Genomic DNA, 21,278 nt, shown 5'->3' on the forward strand with positions numbered 1-21,278 from the left:
CGGCAGTGCTCCACTGGGAGAGAATTGAGGAGGGGACAGGACTGGGACAATTGGCTAAACCTCCAGCACTGACCCTGAGCCAGCAGTTCCCTTCCCAAGCAGCTGTCCCGCTCTGAGGCTCTGCTGCCCACGGAGCAGCTGGACATGTGCCCAAATAAAACAATTGGTGTCTGAAGTCCCTCCTGTGCTCTGTCAGCACACCCAGCTTTCCTCTGCTGCTGAACTGCCCTTATCTCGAGCCAGTGGCTTTTCCTGCTTCTGCTTTCCCCAGTGGGGAAGAAGGGTTGGCCTCCAGTGCTCCCTGGAATGAGTCCTCACTGTTCATGTGTTACCTTCTCCTGACTCTCTGCTTTTCTTTAGGATTTTGGGCCTTTCCTTCTTGCTGCTCTTCCTCCAGACTTCTCAAGGTGGTTCCCATCTTCTTCTCCACACCCTGCCGTGTGTCCCAGGGCTGGCACTGCTGCTGTGCTGTGTCCCCTGAGCTGGGGCCCTCGGCTGCTGGTGTCTGCTGGGGAGCCAAGGCTGGGAGCAACGAGAGCATCTGCTGTGAGGTGGGTGAGGGGAATCAGAGTCCACAGCCCTTGCACAGATTGCCCAAATCTGCAGAGATTCCTGAGGGAAAGCTGTCCCTGAAGGCTCTGGATGGGTGCAGGAGTCCTCAAATCTCTACCTGAGTCCAAGCCTCTGAGATCGATACTTGTGCTGGTAAGGGTGTTGTGGCCTTGGTGGGACGGAAGCTGAATGCCCAGAAAGAGTTTTGTGCAAGGAAAAAGTCTCTGCAGTATTGAAGTGAACTGAGACTGGGACAATTTTCAGGGTTGTGTGGTAGTGTCAAAACCCCCAAAGGTTCAAAGGCAGATGACCAGTGAAAGTACCAGGTCCATTAGTATGGAGTCATGGAATGATGGAATGGCCTGAGTCGGAAGGGACAGGCCTGTGTCCTGGGAGAGGGAGGAAGAAAAGCTTTGCTGAAATCCAAAAAGCTCAGATTAACTGGCTGTCTATGATCAACTCCATGGGTTAATGTGTTGCAAAAAGAAATTTAGGGTGATGGGCAGGACTTTCCCTCTTTAGTCCGTAGTGGCTGTGACCCATGACTGCCGTGTCCTTCAGGGGCTTTTCAATAAAAAGTGACCAGCAGTGATGGACCAGTACTGGTTTAAAAGACAGGCGTCTGCTAAGGAAGATTGAAACCTCTACGGAATGCAGAATATGACCCTCTTCTCTCCATAGTATTATCACTTTGAAATTATGGGGCTTTCACGCAAAGATACAGGAAAAGAAGTAACAGGTATTTACTGGAACGTATACATATATGGCAGGAGAAAAAAATACCAGCAGCAGGAGCAACAAAGAAAGCCAGAAACCCAGTGGCAGCGTTGTCTCACCTGTCAGGCACCGCCCCTTCGGTGCAGTTCCGGGCACAGCCAGCAGGGGCGCTGGTGGCTCCCGGCCGGGCAGGGCGGGTGCGATGATTCCTCCAGGGCTGCAGGGGGCGCTGTGGCGCGAGCTCGGCTGCCTCTGGGCCGGCAATGGCAGCTCGGGGACAGGGAGAGGAGAGTTGTCTTCCCTGCACAGCCCACGGGGAGCAGCCGCTCCCAGCGCCACTGCAGAGCCAGGGTGGGGAATCCACGTGCAGCAAAAAACTCAGAAGCAGTGGCAGAAGCAGAGGGGGTTGGGCTGGGGACTGGTCCTTTTCCCAGTGCGAGAAACAAGGCTCACTCTTTAAATACAAGTTTAATAAGGAGTAAAAGGGACAGTGTTCAGCGCTGGGGTGTCTGGCAAACTGCCAGAAAGCACACAGCCATAACAGCTCTTCCTGTAGTGCTTTCTCATTGCGTTGGTCAAATGCATATTAATGAAGATTGTACATATTGAAACATTCCTCTGAATTTACATCTTTGGGAATTCTGTAGCTTAGTTCAAACCCTGACCTCATCTTCTTGCAGTACCTGCCACAATGCAGATGTGATTTTGAGAGTCTTGGACTTTGTATCTTCGTGAGGCCTCTTGTTCTATGGTTTGACAGTTATTGATAGTGAAAGGGTTGGTGGTAGATTCCTCCTTGCTCTGTCGGTGTTATTTGTGTGGTTCTTTTCAATGTTATCTTGCTGATGTTCTAGCCATTTTTACAAGCACTTTCAATCAACATTCGCTATTTCACTATGGTCAGTTAGATACAGAAATAAAGCCATCAGTTATTATTTCACAAATACAATTACTTCTGCAAAAGCTAATGTTACATTACAGAGTACATATCTTCTATTTAAATATTTTGCTAAAGCTTAAACTAGAATATATGTTTATCACATTAAGATATACAATCTATTCAGGGATTTGGGTATTAACCATAAACGGCTGACAAACCATTGTAGTGGTTTGAAAGTAAAATGAGTGAGAGGCTCCAAGTCTGAAATACAATTTAATGAGAAGAAAAGGGAAAAAAAAGGTAAAATAAATGCAATATTACAAAAAGACCACTGACAGAGTCAGAATACAGCCTGAGCAGGGTAATGGAAGCAGTCCAGGTGAGGTGGTCTTCCTGAAGCAGTGATCTTGTAGAAAAAGTCTAGTCCTCTGGGAATCCAGTAGGAAGGGCTGCCTGTACTGTCCCAAATCCCAGCTTATATCCAGGTGAGAATGCTTAGCTCCTCCCCCAGGGCGGGGCATCTCACAATGGGATGAGTCATCCAGGAGGTCCTTGATGGCCCATTAAAGAGAGATAACTCCCGGAGGGAGTTATCTATGAGTCATGCACAAGGCATTGATGGGCCATTAACTGAAGGCACCCCAGAGGGAGGGGGACCTGGGAAGAGCACTGCTCCAACAACTGGATTCATCAGTTCATAAAGATGGTGACAGAATACATCCTATACTACAACCCAGGACAATCACACTATTTCAAAAGCAGTTAAAAAGAGATTACAAACTGTACTATATCAAAATAGTTTGCAGAAGTCAATAATAGTAAAAGACAATAACTACGTAAGTGTTTATGGCAACAGATCACTAGCAGTGGCTGGGCCTGAGGTCAGGCCTGGTGAAGACAGGGCTGCTCCCAGGTCTCAGCACAGCACACACTGGCTCTAGGCTCCCAAGCAGCAGAGGAGCAGGGAAGCAAGCTGGCAAGCCCAGTCCTTCACTGGTCACAGTGCTGAGGCAAGGAAATACCAGGAGGGGAAAAAAAAAGAAAAAACCCTAGGGCAGCAGGATCTCAGGTCAGACCCACTGTGGCCCATGGCCCCTGTGTTGGTCACCCCTGCTGGAAGGAAGAGCAGCCCCTGGCCCCCAACCCCACACAGAATCCTGGGACATTTTTCACCCACTGTGATATTCCTGAGTCCAAGGGGGGACAGAGACAACTCCAGACACAAACCAAAACCAAATCCAACCTGGCTCTGGGATAAGAACCATCCCCAAGAGGGGACCCCAGAGCCGTTTCTGACAGACACTCTGTAAGTCACCTCTGAGCAGCCTGCTCCCCTCCAGGCCAGAGTTGCACTTGCAAACTGAGGAGTTCTGCTGGGAGGATGTGGGGGACAGTGAAGGTAGTACCTTGTCCAGGGGAGGCTGTGTGTCTGTGTGTATGTGTCTGTGCGTGTGTTTTTCTCTGTGTGTCTGTGTCTGTTTGTCTGTGTCTTTGTGTGCCTGTGTGTGTCTCCGTGTGTGGCTGTGTTTCTGTATCTGTGTTTGTGTCTCTGCGTGTCTGTGCAGTCTCTGGGATACACACTCATCTTCAAGGTTGATCCTGCACACAGGAAAGCCACAGGCACAATCCAGTGTGCTGGGAAGGAGAGCCTGGCCCTTGTGCCATCCCAGGCTGGGCTCCAGCAGCCGGCTGGGAGCAATCCCCAGGGCTGCAGCTGCTGCAGAGCCTCTTCCAGGAGGCTGGGGCCTCTGCCAGCACCTTAGGGAAAGTCTCTTTTCTTCTTTCAGAGACATGGCTTCACAGGAGGACACACAAGAGGGAGATGCAAAGGCACAGCTCCTGGCAGAGGCATTTCAGGAGGAAGGATTGGATGCTGGATACTGGCTGCCCAAGTTGTCACAGATCCTGGGTATCGAGTGCAGAGAAGCCCTGCAACATCTAGAATATAAAGACTACCTCAAGCTGGAGTGTGAAATACGGCACCCCTGGGAGAAAAAGGCACTTCAGAAACTCCTGAAAATACCAGATGAGAAAACAACTGCTAAGGAGGTGCAGAAGGAGCACTCAGAGAAGACAAAGGAGAGACAAGAAGTGGCCAAACGAGCCCTGAAAGATCTGACAGAAATGCTCAAAAGCCAAAGCCACAGCCAGGACGCTGTGAGGCACAAAGCAGAGACTCTGTGGCAAGCCACGGAGATTCCCAAGGAGTTCTGGGCCTCAACAAAGAAATGCTTGCTGGATATGCTGGAGAGCATGCAGAAGCAGCTGGAGCAGCAGGAGTTGTCAGCAGTCAGGAGGGAGAACATCCCTGACACGGAGGTGCTGAGGTGGGCGTCAGGGGGACTGGCCCTGCAGGGCATCTACAGAACCAGCAGACCTGAAGATGTGCTGGCAAAGCGAGAGCAGCTCCTCAAGGTTCCTGAGGGATTCCAGCTCACTGGTCTGAAGCAAGGATTGCTGCTTGAGGGGAAGGAGTTCTCGTCCTCTTCCGCAGAATCCACTTTCACCAAGTCCATGGAGCAGCTGGGGTTCAGCATGAGCGGTTCTGCCAAAGCCGACTTGTGGAGCGTCCTTCTGAGAGGAAGTGTAGATTACAGCAGCTCCTCACAGTCACAGGACACCCACCAGTCCCGCTTTGAGCAGAGCTACTTTTGCAAAACCATATACTTGTACTTCCCTCTGGCCTCCTGCTACTTCCAAAGGCATCAGCTTCTCCTCTCGGATGCGGCTCTGCAGGAGCTGCAAGACATGGAGCAGCTCTTGAGCTTCACTCAGGAAGAAGAGAAGGCGACCTTGCTGAATAGCATGTGTGAGAGGTTCTTCAGGAGGTTTGGGTCCCACATAAACCAGGGTCCCCTCCACTTTGGGGGCATATTCTGGTGGAAGGCATCGACAGAAGGGTTCCGAACTGAGCTGAGGGAAGAGATGAAGCAGCAAACGTGTGAAGCACTGAACAGCTTTTTCAGTGCCAGCTGGGATGGCTTCGAAACCAGTGCTGCAGGGGCCCTGGATGCTTCTAAATCCAACTCAAAGACTTCTGTCCTGGGAAGAGCCAGAGAGAGTTCCCATACAGCAATTCAACTCTCCATGGTCAACACAGGGGGCCCACCAGACACAGCTTCTCTTCCTCAGTGGAGAACAGGGCTCGTGTCTGATAACACAACGTGGTGCGTTATCGACCGTGGCTTTGAGCTGATCCCAGTGTGGGATGTCATCCTGAAAAATCACAGCAGAGATTTTACATCTGTGGGTCAGATGAGCAGAGCCCTCAGGGCTGCTTACAAAGAGCTGACCAATCAGAGCATTGGCACCACTTTTGGAGAGGAAATAGAAATTGCAGTGCAAGAGGCCAGAGATTTCATAGGGACCGTAAAGGCCTGGGAGGTGACAGTGGATAAAAAGAAGCTGCTCATGCTGATGAAAGTAAAAGATGATCTGAATGCAAAAACCAGGAACCCCAGTGTGTGGATCAACGTGTGCCTGTCAGACAAAGCCCTGCAGGACTTCCTGGTGAACACAGTGCGCAGCTGCCAGGAGTCACCTCCAGAAAACACCAGCTCTATCAAGGTGATGTTGAGAAGCCTCCTGGATCCTCATATCTACTCTGTCAAGGACTTCCCTGAGGCTTCCTCCATTATGCAGTGGATCTTCCAGGCTGAGCATGTGCTTCCCAGACCTCCCAAAGTCTCTGAGCTTGGAGAGCTCATCAAAACACTGCAGCAAATGAAGGAGCACATCCATGCTGTCACCTATGCACCAGGAAGCTCTGCTTCTGCTGTTCATGAAACAAAGATAGAAGCCACCCAGACCAGCAGCCTGGCCATTTATTCCTTACTCCAGTCTCTCCAGGAACGGGCCCAGAAGGACCTGGAACTGTTGGTGCTCTTGATTGCCACCAGCACAGGGTACCAGGTGGAAAGCAACACTTTCCAGCACCTCCTTGGACACCCAGAAATTCAGTACATGGCCAAGGAAATGGAAGCGGCACATGAGGAGTACGTGAACCTGAAGGAGCAAGATGCCGACAGAGCTGAGGCCTCCCTTTTGCTGACGGGTCTGACTGTGACACCTGAAAGTCAAGAGCTGTCACTTGTACAGAAGAGAGAGCGTTTAGTTTTCATGGAAGGTCACATGAAAGGCTTGTGGTCCCCACGGATAAAGAATCTTCTCCAAAAGCACAGTGAAGATGAACACTGGGAGAGGCTGGAACGGGACTTGCGTTCCTTGATCAGTGGGTGCTTGGATGACAGATGGGATGAACAGAGGATGCAGAACATCGTCAGAGATCTGGAAGACACTTTTCCAACACCTGAGCCTCTGAGTCACTACCAATCCAAGACAGACAGCAGCCAATCCAAAGCCAATGAAGCCCCTACAAAGGATATATTCCTCCAGTTGCTCAAGCGCCTTGGCCTGGAAAGTCACTATCCAAGAAAAATGGGGATGGGAGATTTCCACACCATCAACAAGACATCTCTGCAGGACAGCCAGCCCAGCCAGGACACAGAACTGCCATGTTACTTCTTGCAAAAGCTGTTAACGGTGGATTGCCAGGTGAGGTACCTGACTTGCTGGGATGACATCAGCCCACAACTTGCCCCCGTGCCAAAAACTACAGAGCAAGAGGACCAACACTCAGACTCCTTTGAAACGTTTCTTGACATTCTGACGGAAGCAGCCCCTGAACCTGTAAGCAGGGATGGCCATGTGCACCCCATGGACCTGCAGATGGCCATTTTCCATTGTGCTGATGACTTCCTGAGACAGACCCTTGCAACCAAGCTGGCCTTCTGCCAACTGGCGCTGCCTCTGCTGGTGCCCAACCCATGCACTTCACACATTGAGTTCCCACTCTACGCCTTCAGCCAAATCCAAAGGAGCTGGAAAGAGACAGAGAAGTCAGGAAATCAGTCTGGAACAAAGAGTTACATCAACAAACTCATCTTTCAGGCCCAGACACCCATCGTGTCCTTCATCCGCATTGGCAGCTCGGCCTCCTCTTCCAAGTCTCAGCTCCTGAACGCTCTGCTGAGCCGACGCAAACACGACACTTTCTTCCACCGCCACTGCAGGGGCAGCACTAGAGAGCCTTTGCTGATGAAAGGGGTGGTGGAGATCGCCTGGTACTGCCCCCGCGGGAGTCCGGATGACACCTTTGAGTGCTGTGTGGCTTTCTGTAACCTGCACGGAGACGCCAGGGATCATGGAGCACAGCTGAAGTTCCTGCAGGAGATATCTGCTGTCAACGTGGCTCTTGTGTCTGACTTGGAGCACATGGACAGAAAGAAGAAAGAGATTCTGCAGGGCTTGTGGAAGTCACAAAGGCCTTTGGTTTGTCTTCTCACGGAAAAAGAGAATGTTGCAGCTGGACGATCCGGAAAAACCTTAACAATAGGGATCAAGAACAGAAACGAGGCAGAACTGGTCATCCAGCTGACCAAAATTATCAGGGACCTCCTAGAATTGTCTAATCTACATGTCAGTCTGCACACCTGTGTGGACAAAGCTCGCCAGCAAGGATTTGTGGTGGATACAGATCAACCTGCATGTGTGACAGCCAAAGCAAAGGCCAAGGAGCTGGTGGACCTTCTGAAGAAAGAGAAACTGTCTGAGATCAAATCCAAGCTGCTGCCACTACAAGGAAAGCTGTGGAACGAGTGGTGCAAAAAGGACAAAGAACTCACTCGCTTGCAGGAGAAGAGGAATAAGAGCATTGAGCATCATAGGAGCCAAACTGAATATGATAAGAAATCAATAAGAAGGAAGCAACTTGATCAAGCTTTTCCCCTCAACCCACTGATGAAATTATTCCTTGGCTTTCTCCAGACCCAGCCAGCAGATACCAAGAAATACTTCCTTCAGTGGATGAAGGTCTTTATGGACAAGCTGTCCTGTGGCCCCCTTGAAAAACTGAGGAGTGACTATCACGAGGTATGGTTTGAAATCCAGTCAAGAAAGAAAAGCAAGGAAAAATGCAGGGCGAATTCTGATTTGGTGAGTCGCTTGGATGCCCTCTCTGATGAAATCAACAATTCATCCATTGGCCTGGAGCACCTTCTGAGAGAGGCAGGGCAGATTTATGAAGCTCTGCAATTAATGAAGACAAAGAATTACAATTTTTCCAAATTGCCGGAAATCGCAGCAGAGCTGATGGTTTTGGGATATCCTTTGGAGCTGATGGATGGGGACGCTTCTTACCTGCCCTTGTGCTGGGTGGGAGCAATCTTTGACAGCTTAATTGAGAGGCTGGGGGACAAACGAGTGTTTGTGCTCTCGGTGCTGGGCATCCAGAGCAGCGGCAAGTCCACCCTGCTGAATGCCATGTTTGGTCTGCAGTTCAACGTCAGCGCGGGGAGATGCACCCGCGGAGCCTTTATGCAGCTGATCCCAGTGGGCCAGGAGCTGCAGCAAGACCTGGGCTTTGATTTTGTGCTGGTGGTTGACACAGAGGGACTTCGTGCCATCGAGGTGGACAATAAACAGTCCCTGAACCATGACAACGAGCTGGCCACCTTTGTCATTGGTGTTGGCAACTTGACCGTGATCAATGTCTTTGGAGAAAATCCATCAGAAATGCAAGATGTTCTCCAGATTGCTGTGCAGGCTTTCCTGAGGATGAAGAAAGTCAATCTTTCCCCAAGCTGCCTCTTTGTCCACCAAAACGTGGGAGAAGCAACTGCCAAGGAGCAGAACATGGAAGGACGAAGGCGTTTGCAGGAAAAGCTGGATGAAATGACTGTGGTAGCTGCTCAGCAGGAATTCTGTGACATCTCCTCCTTCAGCGATGTCATTGGCTTTGACATGAAGACCAATATTGACTACTTTTCTCACCTGTGGGAAGGAAACCCCCCAATGGCACCACCCAACCTCACCTACAGCCAGAACGTCCAGCAACTCAAGAGCAAAATCCTCCAGACTGCCCAGAAACAGTTGCAGCACAGCATTTTGAGGCTCTCAAGCCTGAAAGATCGGATTGGTGACCTCTGGAATGCTTTGCTGAATGAAAACTTTGTTTTCAGCTTCAAGAATTCCCTGGAGATTGCTGCCTACAGGAAACTGGAAAGTGCCTTTAGTCAGTGGACCTGGAGGCTGAGAAGTCATGTCTTAGACATCCAGATGAGACTGGACAACAGAATTCGGAATGGGGACTTGCAGAATGTCACCAGAAAACAGCTTGAAGGGCTGGTGCAAGAGACAAGTGATGCCATTGAGAAAGATGTGGAAAAGTACTTTGGAGAAGATAAAGACTGTGAGATACTGGTGCAGTGGAAATCAAGCACAGAGCTGAAGCTGAAAGAACTAAAAGAGTCTCTTCTTAATGAAATGAAAAAGAAATGTGAGAATCTTATTGAGCTACAGAAGGAGCAGAGGAAACTGGATGCCAGGAAGTTGCAATATGAAGATGAGCTCCTGAGGAGTAGTAGGGAGCTGGCTGCGGCTCTGAAAGGGAAGAACCTCAGTGAGAGAGAACTGAATGATAAGTTTACTCCTCTCTGGAAGAAGTGGATTGCTGGATTCTCCCATGCTGCTCCTCCTCCAGAACGGGTGGATATCGATGCAGACATCGAAGATGTCCTTTTAGAGCACTTCAGGGAGCCAGGTTTCCCTGAACGTATCAGGTCATTTTCCAAAGGCAGAGGATTTTCTTTTGACAAGGAGAAACACATCATGAAGAACAAGTATTTAGGTTTTATCCCAGACCGTCATGTGATCAAATTTCAGCACATCACAGACAACATCATAGCAAGTGTGATGGCAAGCATTGAAAAGAAAGAACAGGAGAAACGTGATTACAGTCGAAGTTTTATTCATGAAATACTCAATGAAGTACAGGAAGGTGTGAACTCTGTCCCCAGTGATATAAAATACACTTTTAACAGAGAGTACAGCATCGATTTGTCTCTGTATCTGTGCAAAATGGCAGCAGAAAGGTTTAAAGCCATGCACAAAGCATTCCAAAATGCAAATAAGCCTGACAAGTACCTGAACAGCAAGAGAGAATATTTCTTCCAATGTTTCCAGATTTCCTGCCAAGGAGCCACTGCGACCACAGCTTTTGCTGTTTTCCTTTGTGATAAGATTAAACCAGCTCTTCGCAGGGCAGTCTATGAGAGGACAGCTAAAGCCATTGCTGAGGACATGCAGGGAAAATTCCCAGATTTCAGGGGCAGCAGAGCCAATCTGGAAGTTTGCATCCTGAGATACCTGGCAGAAGAAGAAAATTTTGAGTATTTCAGAAGTTACCTTATGCGTCCAAAGGAATTTTTTCACAAATACATTGCTAAACAAGTTCAGAGTTACTGTTTAGATGGAAGCAGGAGGCTGGAGAATTTTTTATCTTCCTCCCTTAATCTTCTCTATGGAAACATCCTGTCAGCTGTTTCTTTATCAACCCAAATTGTCAAAGACAGAACGGACCGAGAAGACAAAATCTCTCTTTGGCTGGATGAATTTTGCAGGGAACTGGCAGAGGTCATCAGCTTGCCCAGAAGTGACCTGAAGGGCATCGAGCACCAGGAGGTCACAGACATTGAATTCCTGAGCAATGCCATGGCAGAAACTGTGGAAGACCTGAAGGACAGGCTGCAGAAAGAATTTGTTGGTGCTGACATGAGCTTGTTTTCAACACAGCCTCACACCATCCTGGCAGAGCATTTTTCGGGCTGCTGGGAACAGTGTCCCTTTTGTGGGGCTGTCTGCACAAACACCATCCAGGGACACGATGGAGACCATCAGCTGATCATCCATCGCCCACGGGCTTTGATGGGAACCAGATGGGATGGGACAGACCACCTGGTCATTGATATTTGTTCCAGCCTTGTTACAACTAATCTCAAATTCAGGTTTGATAGCGGCAAATGGTTCCCATACAAGACATACCGTGATGCTGGACCTCCTGTTTCCAATTGGAACATTCTTCCTGATTCCTCCATGCAGGCGTACTGGAAATGGTTTGTGTCTCATTTCCGGACAGAGCTGGAAGCTTTGTACAATGGGAAATTTCAGGGCAAAGGAGAAATCCCTGAGGCATGGCGAAGAGTTACCAAGCAGGAAGCACTGTCCGAGCTGGACAGGCGTAAGGCCACATCCATGTGAAGGAAGAACCTCAGAGGCTTTGCAGTTTAGGAGAACTTTGTACCAGATTCTCCACAAAATGCAGTTCCTATGATGATGCTCTCAAGTTTAATAAAGAAAATAGTATGCAATTGCTCCCAAATTTCATGAAATAAGGCTCGTTACAGCAGCCTTGCCTCACTAATTCCCTTATTCATGACAAAGCCAGGATCTTCTTGCCTTCTTGCCATAAACATTTCCCTCTGCTTTGTCCTGGAGCCAAACCAAACCCCCTCCTTGGGGTGATCAGCCTCGTGGCCAAGCCTGAGCCCAAGGGCCAGGGCCAAGGCAGCACTCCAAGCACCCCTTGGGTCAGCTGCTGTGGGACAAGAAGGGACAGTGCCCCAAAGGCAGTTTTCCTGCAGCAAGGAGGTGTCCTGCTTGGAGAAAGGGCAGTGGGACCTGAGGCCAGCTCCATGCTGGCTGCAAGCTGGGCTGTTTGGCTTTTGGGCACCATCCTTCCTTCTCTCCCTGATTGCAGCCTCCTGGATCAACTGAGGCCGTTCTCCCAGCAGGAGCTGTTGTTCCCCTGGGCTCAGGAAAGCAGTGACAGGACTGCCCTGGGGCTCAGGCAGTGCTTTCACTCCCTGTCTGGGAGGTGCTGTGTCTCTGTCCAGGGCAGCCACTCCTGCTCAGGTGCCTGGGGCTGCTGCCCTTCCCTCCAGCCCTCAGCCCCGGCAGGAGCTGCTCCTGTCCTTGGCCTCTCTGCTGAGCAAAAGCCTTTGGAGTGTCCCACGTGGAGAATCCTGTCTGCCAGCACCTTGTGCAGCAGCCCTCGGGGCAGTGCTGGTGCTGTCCAGGCAGGCTGGTGGCACCGGAGCCGTGCTCTGGAGAAGGTGGCACCAGCTGGCTCTGCCCAGGGAGCTGTGGGGGCTTTTGCTGTGCAGGTGCTGCAGCCCTGCTGGCAATGTGAGGGCCAAGGCCTCGTGGAGAGCTGGCTGAAGGGCTGCTCCAGCCTCATCCCCTGCAGACTCTGCTATTACAGGAGTTGATTTGGACTGTGCTGCTGTGTCTGCTTTGTGGTCAGGGGAGCCACAGCTGGGGGTGACCTGAGCTCTGTGTGCTGCAGACAGGCAGGGGACAGGGGGGTGGCACTGGGTGAATTACCAAGGCCTGAACAACAGGCCGTGCCTGAGGCCTGAACATTAGGGCCTGAGCCAAAGTTGACCTAATGTAATATGTTTCAACCAAATGTTATATGTATCTGCTCATTAAGGAAATATTATTAGCCATATTATAAATGTATCTGCTTATTAATGAAGCATCATTAGCAATATGATCTATGAGAATGCTCAGTAGTGAAACATGTATTTACCTCTCCATATTTTGAAATCATATAATACCATGAAATTCAATGTCTGGCCTTGTTTGGGTGTGTAGGATCAAAGATCAACTCCCTTGGTCCCCCTTGAGCCCTGGCCAGGCTTTGAGAGCAACCCAAGTGGAGAATGAAACCAGATATTCCAGCACTAGAAGTGGTGTCCCCTTGTTTATTGAACAATATAAGAACAGGACGCTCTCACCATGAAGGCAGAAGCCTCGTTGCCTGCAGGTGGACACACAGTTACTGTAATTCCCAGTTCCCAAGAGGGGCTCTCCAGTCCTTCACTGTGCCAGGGGCTCCACAGCTGATCTGGAGGATGGTCAAGTCTTGGGGTAACTGCTGATGTATCTTTCTTAATCACTGTCTGCAATCTTTGGAGTAATGATTATGTGCATTGCTGAGCTCATCCTTTTGTGATTCTTGGGAGTTTGGCATTATAGTAAATGACACGTATTCTTTGAGCTGGTGCCTGTTTCTTTAGTGCTGACCCTGCTGAGGGGCAAAACACTGGGCAAGGGTCTGGGAGATGGGCTGTGGCAGCAGAGGCTCTGCTCCATTCAGGGTCTCTGCTCCAGGAGGGGCTTCACTGTCTGCAGGGACAGCAGAGAGGGCAGGGAGCCCCAAACCACAACATCCAGGGAAACCAATGTCAGTGGCAGGTGCTGAGGGAGGCAGCACTGGGAACCAAGGCTGGCCTGTCACACACACAGAAGGCTGAGAAGGTTGATCCCAGCCAGGTTCTGTGCTCTGGAGCTGCTCAGCTGGGGACCTGTGGGACAAATGGGAATGGGCCCAGACTCTGCCCAGCCCAGCCCTGGCCAAGCAGAGCCAGAGGCAGTGACAGGAGCCAGAGCTGGGCCGTGTGAGCTTGTGCTACAAGGGCTGAGTGCCAGGGACTGGGGACAGCTGGGCTGGGAGGGGATTTGGGCTGGCTCCTGGAGCCACACTGGAAGTGGAGGTGCCCCTGGCCGTGGTGTCAACTATTTGGCTCAGCAGGATCAGTATGCTGTTACTGGAATTAAGGGGTCCCAGTTATGTGTTTAGGCTTATCAGTGATTTTTTTCCCATTATCATTGTAAAGCTGTTTGGGAGGCAAGGGGACTAATGACTATGCAGTGATTAAACCACACAAAGGAGTACCTCATAGCCCTCATTCACCAACTTCTGATAAGGGTTGTGTATATGTAAAATAAAGTAATACATATCCATCCATATGGAAGTAAGCAGAGACAGCTAATGAATATGCAATCAGTGTGTATGAGAACAACTCTGTTTGCCTCATGCTAAACACACTCAATTAGAGGAAGGATTCCCTGAGTGACCAGTGCTGCAACAAAGAATGATTGCTTTCTAATACTCAAAACTGTTAAAAATTTTCTCTCAAGCCGATTTTGGTAACAATGGCCACTAATTAAACTGAATAGTTGTATGACGACTTGAAGTGTTTTCGAGTTTGCAAATTTCTATTTCCTGAATTCTGCGTGGTGGTTTGAGTGTCTCCTAGAATTATTTAGTCTTTTTCTACTGTGACATAGAACTAGGAGAAGAGCAAAGCAGGCTCCAAACTTAGAAGGTGTAAATATAGGTTTTTTAACAAAGCTGCAAGAAAGAAAAAAATAAGGAGAATCAAAGTAAAACCTTCAAAACACTTCTCTCTCCTCCAACAGCTTCTTTTCTTTCGCACTGGCAACACATAAAGACAAAAATTGGAACTCTAAGTCAGTTTACCACTTATTAAATATTCTTTCATCAGTTCTTTTAGAGAGAGAAGTCTCTCTACATCTCCATGGAAACTTTTCCAGAAGAAAAATAAAGAACACTTCACTTGTGGCTTTTAATTCTCACAAAAGCAGCCACCCGAGAATCTGCAGTTGTGTAGTCCCTCCCATATTACACAGCCTCCCACAGCTGCATATGGGTCATGTCTCACGGGGTCCATTTAAAAGATGAACAGTTCCAAAGGCAAAGATTTTCTTTATTTCTAGGAACAGAGATTTTTTTTCTGTCTCTAGGGGCAGATCTTCATTTTCATCTCATCTCTCCCTCTCTCTCTCTCTCTCTTTGTTCAAGTTTCTCATAAGACCACCACTACTTCAATATTTACATAGTCCATCATTGATTCCTTTGCTTACATCTGCAATCTAAATACTCTCATCTCCCCAGGGCATATTTTCCCCATTATTTCAAGGGATATTCTAGTATATTACAGTCCATTACCATAGCTCACGCAAGATTTTCAGCCTAAACTAAGACATCTTCTCAGTCGCTTCCATCTAAGATGTAACTCTTCCTTCATTGACACTTTGATGTCTTCATATTGTCTTTCTGCATGTCTCCACTCCATCTCTGTCCCTCTCTCTCACTCAGAGAAAGGATTAGTGCTTTGCAAGTTTCATCTGCGCAAGGAAAGAATTAATACCTCTTGCAGGTCTGCAGAGGTCACAATGGATCTTCCGAGCGGTGACTGAAGGTGGTAGGTGTTAGAAATGACCAGGGCAGGAGATGATACTAACTCCTTAAATGCCTTTATTTGAAAAGCGGAAGCTCGAGGGATGGCCTACACCACTGCTGCTCCACCGAGGAGGAGGTCTGGGCTGGTCCTGCCACTGCCCTCGTTGCTGCAGATGCACTGCAGAGCCAGGAGTTTGCCCTCATGGGTGTTCTCAGGAACTCAATTTGATTTGTTTGGTCTAGGGTCGTCACCTTTGCTCAGTCCTTTTGTGGTCATGGTGAGGAGGCAGAATCAGTCCCCAGGTAGCTAAGGGTCCTCTCGGTGCTGTAGTGTCTCCCTTTTATTTGGATTTTGTGTTGGGTTGTGGCTTTTGGACCATTTTGCCAGGAACTGCACTTCCTCGTGGAGCGGAGCATCATGGGAGTCCTTGGATTTTCCATGAGGGTGGCAACAGCAGTTTAACGGGCAGGCCAGGCACTGGCAGGAAGCAGGAAGTGGAGCAGGGCAGGAAACAGGAAGTGGAGCAGGAAGCAGGAAGTGGAGCAGGAAGCAGGAAGTGGAGCAGAGGGCAAGGGGCATTCAATACAAGGGGTAAGAAACTGGGGTCTGGGATACAAACTTTTAAGGGAATGTAAGGGGCATGCAAGTTACCATGGATACCAGTGCACCTGACCGTAACAAGTAACAGTAACCAAGCTTCCAACATTTCAACAACTAGGAGTCCCTTAATTTTATTCACTTCAGTAGGGTCATGCCTCACTGGGCTGGGATAGGGTCTCGGGGTTCTGGCTGCCGTGGGGTCACTCTGCATTCGCTGGGCTTGGCCAGACGACTTGGTAACGGTGGCCAGAGCTGTCTGTGGTGAAGGATCCTTCAGAAAGCTGCGCTGGAAGGGAGAGAAAGGCTGGGCCCCTTAGCAGGGGGCAGCCCGGCCCTGCCAGGCCTCCTGAGGGGCCGCCACGGGGAGCAGTTTTAACAGCGGGATGTTAGCGGCTGCTCAGGCCCAATATGGTCAGGATGGGTCTTTCCTTCTCCTGCTCTCCCCCTGCCTGGCAGTCATTGGACGCTGCCACAACCTGGGGCTCCGCCAGCTTCCCAGGAAGGAGCCTGGCCTGGGCAGGGCCCGTCTGTCCCGGCCCCGTGCTGCAAGGAGAGATCCACGCTGCTTGTTACCTGTTCCCCGGCCAGAAGGACAAAGACAAACTTCTTGGAATTTCTCTGATTTTAACCCCGTGTGTTCACTGGGGCGTGTCAATTTTCTACTGGTTTAACCAGATGTCAATATTCAAACTTAGCCGCTGATTGGTTTTGCTATAACTTTCTTGAAAACATCACTTCCTCGCAAAACCAGCACACAGCTCAAAGGATGAATCACCTCAACTAACAACTCAAGAAGTCCCATACACGGGTACTGAATTAGCTGTATTATAAATTAATTTGGTCGAACCTCTAAGAAGTCAGAGAACAGGCGTCTTGGAGAGTGTCCCTCAGTGGAGGTGATCACATTTTATTGTGAAATAAAAAGGCTGAGGGCTATTTGGGATTCAGAGTCTTCCTGACTGCAGGAGACAACCAAGCTCCCTGGTCTCGTACACAGGGAGCAGCTTACAGGGCTAGCAGACTAAATCCCCAGGAAAGGGGAAACATCCTGGTGGCTGTGGGAACTACTTATCAGGGAGAGGAGAATGTTCAAAAAGTTGCCTGTTTGCAAATGATGCATGACCAAGAATTAAAACTTCAACATGAATCTCCGAAGGTGATGCCAGTAGAGTTGGAAAGAAAGACACCCCCCCCCCCCCCGCCCTCCACTGTCAGAGGACTTCCAGAGTCCCTAAAACCTGTGGGTGTTCAGCTCCAAGGTCAGATAGCGAGCCTTGCAAATGGGGAAAGAGCTGCTGCCACCCTGGAAGGGGCTATAACCCCTGACCATAGTCACAGAGAGTGTCAAATGTGGGCCTGGAGAGAAATGGCAGAAGAACTGATTCTGAATTATAAATAAGAATTATGGCAGAAAATAGAGTCTATTGCTTCCCAGTAAAACCGATTGCAAATCCATTTTGTGATGGATGTGAATGGAAAACAACCATGCCCCTGACAACACCCAAAAAGGTGATATTTTCTTCTGGACAGGGAGGATGGGTAAACACAAGTGATGAAAACAGAAAAACAAAAAAGAAAAAAAAAAAAAAAAGAAAAAAAAAAGAAGTAGTCTTTGGATCTCTAGTTTGCAAAAGAGGAAAACACTTACGGATGGTCAGCCTAGTGATAACCTGGAGGTTGGGGGTTAGGATTTTCCATTTTTCACTCTAAAGAATTTTTTCCCCATAAGTCAGCAAGAAGACCAAATGTTGCATCCTTAAGAGTACTTAGCTGAAACAAAGAGGAGCCAAAGCTCAGAGAGGAAGATAATGCAAGTTTTGGGGGCAGGTAAAGGATGGAGCTTGAGGCAGCTGGTCTTGGTTCTTTTCTGCGTTCAGGGAGAGAGAACATTGGGTTGCTTCTTGCTGCTAGAGGAGTTCACTGTCATTGGAGGGGTCTAGTCCTGGGAAATCTACTATCATCTGCTCCCCCTGGAGTTCTGATCTCCTCTGCTGCCCTGCTGGATCTGGGCCAGCATTTCCCTGCCATTGTGGTTTTTATCAGCACTGCTCCTCTTGCTACAGTGTGACCCTGCACCCCACTGCCCTGCCGGGACACCCTCCCCCTGCCTTGCCAGGACACCCTGCCACTGCCTGCTGGGACATCCTGCCCCTTCCTGCCAGGACACCCTGCCCCTTCCTGCCAGGACACCCTGCCCTTTCCTGCTGGGACATCCTGCCCCTGCCCTGCTGGGACACCCTGCCTCTGCCTGCCAGAACATCCTGCCGTTCCAGCTACCAGCCTGAGACTTTCCAGTATTCCGGCTTGGTGCTCTGAGGATCCTACAGGGGCACCAAGACCAAACTGCCCTGGGTTTTTTTAAACCAAAGCCCTTGTAGCAGTCCGCTGTTTCTGCCACAGTGGAGGCTTTGGTATTTAGACATACAGCACGACTTCCACTTTGCTTTCATGAGTGGGTCGGGTCTTGTAACAGACGCATTGTACCAATATGGCAGACGGTTACAAAAGACGTTTATTAAGTAAAAGGTTCAGGTTATATACCCTCGGGTCTTCTACTACGTCAGACAGGATATTGCCACACTTCCCGGGTTAGTAGTTGGAGTGGAAAAGTACTGGCACATGTTAGTAGAGGGTCTACATTCCTTTCAGGGGTAGCTTATCTTAAGAGGGGGTTGGGCTTGCTCTTTTCCTCTCCGTTACAGCCCGAAATCTTCCGCGCCGCCTGTCCCTATCCAACCACAAGCCCTTGAGGTTCTTCGTACTGTTTTTGTTGTTAATGCTGTAGTTGTTGCTTTTTTTGTTTGCTCTGTTATACATACTAGTAAAGAACTGCTATTTCTATTCCCAAATCTTTTGCCTAAAAGCCTCTAACTGCAAATTTATAATGGGAAAAAGGTGGTGGTTTACATTCTCCATTCCAAGGTAAACTCCAGCTTTCCCTGGCAGGGACCTGTCTTCCCAAAGCAAAACACTGGAGTTATTAGTGGCTGACAAAGGAGGGATCAGTCAAAGGTGCTGCCCCACTACAGCTCCTCCCTTACAAGATCTGCAAAAAGATAAAATGGTGGGAAACACTTTCCTTCATTCCCAGTAGGTGAGCCAAGGGACAGAGGATGGCTGTTTATCAGAAGGCTCATTAAAAGCTCAAAAGGAGATGATGCTGGTTTGAAAGCAAACCTGTGGGAGATGCCAAGTCAGAACTGTTGGAACCCTGGAGATTGAAAATTTCAGGCTTTCTGTGTTAAAAGGTCCTGACCCTCAAGAAAACACCACATTTGACTTGAGACCTTGGAACAGGCTCCCTAGACTGAGTGATAGTACTGGGGCTGTGGGTGTGTAGTTTAAATGGTATTGTATGATCTCACTGGGTGAAAAACTTAGATTCAAGATTTTAGTATATAGTAATATGTGTTAGATAAGATGGAGGGCTTTGGACATTTTGAGTCTTTCCTCCCCTTCTTCCATCTTCTTCATGGGTTTAGGTGGTTTTCTGTAACTGGGTGAAAAAGGTCTGCATTGCAGGCCTTGGGTGGTCATTATTTGGTCAAAAACATAAATAACATAGGTGTCACCTTGGTATTGGGTACTTATCACTTACATAACCTTGGAAAGAGTTAGAAGCTCCATTTTACCTCATTTTCCTAGCATGCCAGTTGTAGCTCATGGTACATCAGTCTGTACACAGACAAGAATTAATAAACATTCCAAATCCAAACTCGACCTTGGCATATCCTGTGTCTTTATACCGACCTTGGCAGAGAAGAAAAGAAGCCAAAACTATGGCACAGAGATACTTATTAATAGGAGTATTGAAATGCAATGCAGTAGTACAAAAACACTGACAGAATTAGAATACAACCTGATTCTTTGTGGGTCAGGGAGTTGGTAGCTGTCCTATTAAATACTGGCTGCAGTCCTCCTGGACTGAAAGATGTGGTTCCATTGAAGCAATGACCCTGTAGAAGGGTGAAGTTTTCTTCTGAAGGTTCACTGGTGGTGTAGAAGGGTTTGGTTTTCCTCTGGGAATGCTGTAGCAATGTATCTGTATAACAGGCCATTCTGATGCACCAGCCCAACTGTTTGTGAGTGTCACGATCCGCTAATGCAAGCGAGAATCATAATGGTTCGTTAACCAATCTCAGAGTGCAAAAAACAACACAGAGGGGATTTCAGTATTCATCAAAACAAATGCACTTTTATTAGTGCCAACATCAAATGCGATAGAAGGATTTGAAGGGAAACAAAGTATAGCAAGAAAAGAGACAGAGAGGGTGGGTACAGCTACTAACGGAGAGACGAAATCCTCGTGGTCCGGCCAATAGATCCGTCTTCTTCAGGGGTGATCTCAAACTCTTTGGTTAACTTAGGGGTCCTTATAGTCCTTTCCAAAGCAACAGGCAGTTGACCAAAAGGTGGGGAAATCTTTACAGTGTGTTCGTTTCCAGAACTCAGAACAGGTCAGCAGTCAGCACTCAGCAGGTGCAGTGTTAACTCAGAATGGTACAGCTGTCAGCAAGTGCAGTCAATTCACCATGACTTGCCCATTGTTTCTGCTCAGGTTCTGATGTTCCGACGGAAATGCGTGCTAGGTTTTTTTCCATTGAACACACCTGCAGGCAACAGTTGGCAAACATCCCACCTCAGCCAGGCCAGAACTCCTGTGTTTTAGAGTCCTTTTAGGGGTTTCAGTCTCGGTCCTTGACGATGGTCGTGAGGCAGATGAGGGATCTTCGAACCGTCTCTTACAGTGAGTAATCTTATCAAACCTGCAGTTTTGTTATTGGAGCACTCAGGAATTCGTCAAGGTTACTGGGAAAACAATGGGATCAAAGATGGGAGCAGAGAGCTTGAGAAACCATCTGCAAGAAATGTAAACCCTAGATAGGGGAAGGACAACGTGATGATGGATGCTTGACCAATTGGATGTCCTGTAGGATGTGTGCCTGCCTCATGAAGAAGCAACTTAGCCAATGAAGAGATGCGTGCCCACGTGGACAGTAGCCCCAGAATCTAAATCTGGCATGTAACATAAACAGTAAACGGCTTCTGTTGGAATGATATTGATTCATGTATTCACTTGCTCATTCCCTACAGAATGCAGTGGAAAAAGGCTGCCTGTGGTGTTCCAAGTCTCACATTATATCCAGGTAGGAATGCTTGGCTCCTCCCCAGGCAAAGCATCTCACAATGGGATGATGTGGTTTTATCAGTCATGCAGTGAGACTAAACAGCCCATTAACAGAAGATATTCCCTGGGGTTATGAAGGATGGGTCATGGAAGAGATAAGGGACACTACCCCACCTGGTTTTAACAGCTGGCCAATTAACAGATGCTATTCCCCCCCAGAGATATGAGGGATGAGTCATGGAAGAGATAAAGAACACTGCCACTCTTGGTTGGAACTGATGGTAATAGAATACATAGTTCTGGTTGCATCTTGCATTGCAACATAAGACAGAGATTTAGTAATTACTTGTGCTATTGGTCACAGTAAAGTCCCCACAACCTTTTTCACAGATATTGGGGCAGAAGTGTCCACCCTCAAAGTTAAAGATGCATCCTCATGGCGTGTTCTACCTTTCTGTAAGGTTATCTTTGTAGGGGATGCTTTTGGGGGTAGCCACAACCCCAAATGACA

The 21,278-nt window shown here is 48.6% G+C and overlaps 1 protein-coding gene across 1 annotated transcript; it reads left to right on the forward strand.

The window, feature by feature from the left end:
- Window positions 1-3,936: 3,936 nt before the first annotated feature.
- Window positions 3,937-13,048, forward strand: LOC136358649 (interferon-induced very large GTPase 1-like). Its single transcript, XM_066314565.1, has one exon. It carries the CDS (start codon window positions 3,941-3,943, stop codon window positions 11,243-11,245), a length of 7,305 nt encoding a protein of 2,434 aa, XP_066170662.1. The 5' UTR covers window positions 3,937-3,940; the 3' UTR covers window positions 11,246-13,048.
- The last annotated feature ends 8,230 nt before the right edge of the window (window positions 13,049-21,278 follow it).

Source organism: Sylvia atricapilla, chromosome 3, assembly GCF_009819655.1.
Source record: "Sylvia atricapilla isolate bSylAtr1 chromosome 3, bSylAtr1.pri, whole genome shotgun sequence".
Lineage (NCBI taxonomy): Eukaryota > Metazoa > Chordata > Aves > Passeriformes > Sylviidae > Sylvia > Sylvia atricapilla.